Genomic DNA, 1,570 nt, shown 5'->3' on the forward strand with positions numbered 1-1,570 from the left:
ACATGTTTATTAATCAGTTACTATTTTGATAATCATGAAATGATTAATATTGAGTCTGTCCACTGGAGTCCCGAAAGTTACTTATAATACATAATAAAAAATGAAATACCATAGGAGCATGCTTGGAAAACATAATATAATTTGAGTAGGAAGATTATTTTCTTACATTAGAAATTAATAAACTAGTTCTGTCCAGTCGAACTTTCTATGATGATGGAAATATTCTTTTTTTTTTTTGCCCATTGGCAGGTGTTTATTGAACTCTTTGGACTTCATGATACATGTACAAAGGGAAAAACATTTTGTGGAAGATTTTCGGTCCTTCATTTTATTGCTTTGTATTTAAAATCCATGGAAATAAGCATTTCCCTAAAAATCAAAAATGGTTCTGGTAGTACTGAGTAGAATCTTACTGGTGTGTACTTGGAACATATCATAGATTTAAAATAAAAAGTAAATCAATAGGAAATTTTAAAAACAAATTTCGTAGGAGCTCATTGACTTTTTCTGATGTCTTTGGATCAGTTTGGAGATGGTGGGAAAGTGTTTTCTCATCTTGAAGAAGGTGTTTCACTCAGTCTCCAGAAGACTCCGGTTGTTCAAAGAGGTTGAGGCCGTCTTCAGTTGCTCTGAATCCAGAAGAATGTCTTCCAGCATCTTTGATAGTTTCTCACTGTTTTTATTCAGTTTAGACCAGGTTAGACCAGGGCTCAAAACCAGGTCATCCGGGTTACTCCGGGGTGGGAAAAATGCTTCCTCGGGGTCCACAAAGGTTGTCCAGCAGCACGTCAAGTCCTCTGGAGACATTACGGCGAGCTCGGCCTGGGCGCCGGCAAGACTATGAAGCCCCTGCCGGTATTCCTGCTTATTGCCGTGGTAGAGGCGTAAGAAAGTGATGCGCAGCCACACGTGTTTGTGCGTGTTCAGGAACTCGGCCACCTGCTTCGCACACTCCACACAGGGGCTCCAGGACATGTACCAGGTGATGTCGTATTGTTCCCCAGGGCCCCGGGTCTGCTCCAAGATTACCTGCTTGAACCAGTTCAGGAAGCAGATTTCTGCGTGGACTCTCTTCTTTGGATAGAACTGGTTTTCAAAGACCCCTTTGGAGATAGGTGAGTGGTTTCTTTGCACTTCGTAGCAGATGTAGCAGCCATTTCGACCTTTGGGGGTGAGCTGGTTTGTGAAGTGAAAGTTGAAATAGTCCGCATACAACTTCTGCATCGGGTTACTGGGCCAGCCTTTCTTCCAGGTGAGTTTCCTTCTCGCCATTGTCTCCAGGACTGGCTCTGCCTTTCTGCTCCGCAGGCTCCTGGTTCAGGAAAGTCCCTCGTCTGAGGCCTTCCGCCTTCTCAGCTCGGAAATATTCTATAATACAATGGCCACTGAGCACTTGAAATGAGAATAATAAAACTAAGGAAGCGAACTGTATTTTATTTTTTAACTTTTGGGTAACATAAGTTTAAATGTAAATAGCTACCATATTAGAAAACACAGGTATACATTATAAAATTAAGATACTAAAAAATGATGTGAACATGAGAGGTTTAGAAGAGTATTTACAAATTGT

General features: G+C 41.1%; 1 protein-coding gene across 1 annotated transcript; it reads right to left on the reverse strand.

Annotated features, from left to right (window-relative positions):
- Positions 1-225: 225 nt before the first annotated feature.
- LOC114488392 (DNA dC->dU-editing enzyme APOBEC-3F-like) lies at positions 226-1,298 on the reverse strand. The gene has a single exon (XM_028502100.2). The coding sequence runs from the start codon at positions 1,270-1,272 to the stop codon at positions 571-573; it is 702 nt and encodes a 233-aa protein (XP_028357901.1). The 5' UTR covers positions 1,273-1,298; the 3' UTR covers positions 226-570.
- Positions 1,299-1,570: the final 272 nt, after the last annotated feature.

This window comes from Phyllostomus discolor, chromosome 12, assembly GCF_004126475.2.
Source record: "Phyllostomus discolor isolate MPI-MPIP mPhyDis1 chromosome 12, mPhyDis1.pri.v3, whole genome shotgun sequence".
NCBI lineage: Eukaryota > Metazoa > Chordata > Mammalia > Chiroptera > Phyllostomidae > Phyllostomus > Phyllostomus discolor.

What these genes read in the sequence shown, in the direction of transcription:
- LOC114488392 (XM_028502100.2), bottom strand. Translation starts at nt 1,272, where the DNA reads ATGGCGAGAAGGAAACTCACCTGGAAGAAAGGCTGGCCCAGTAACCCG.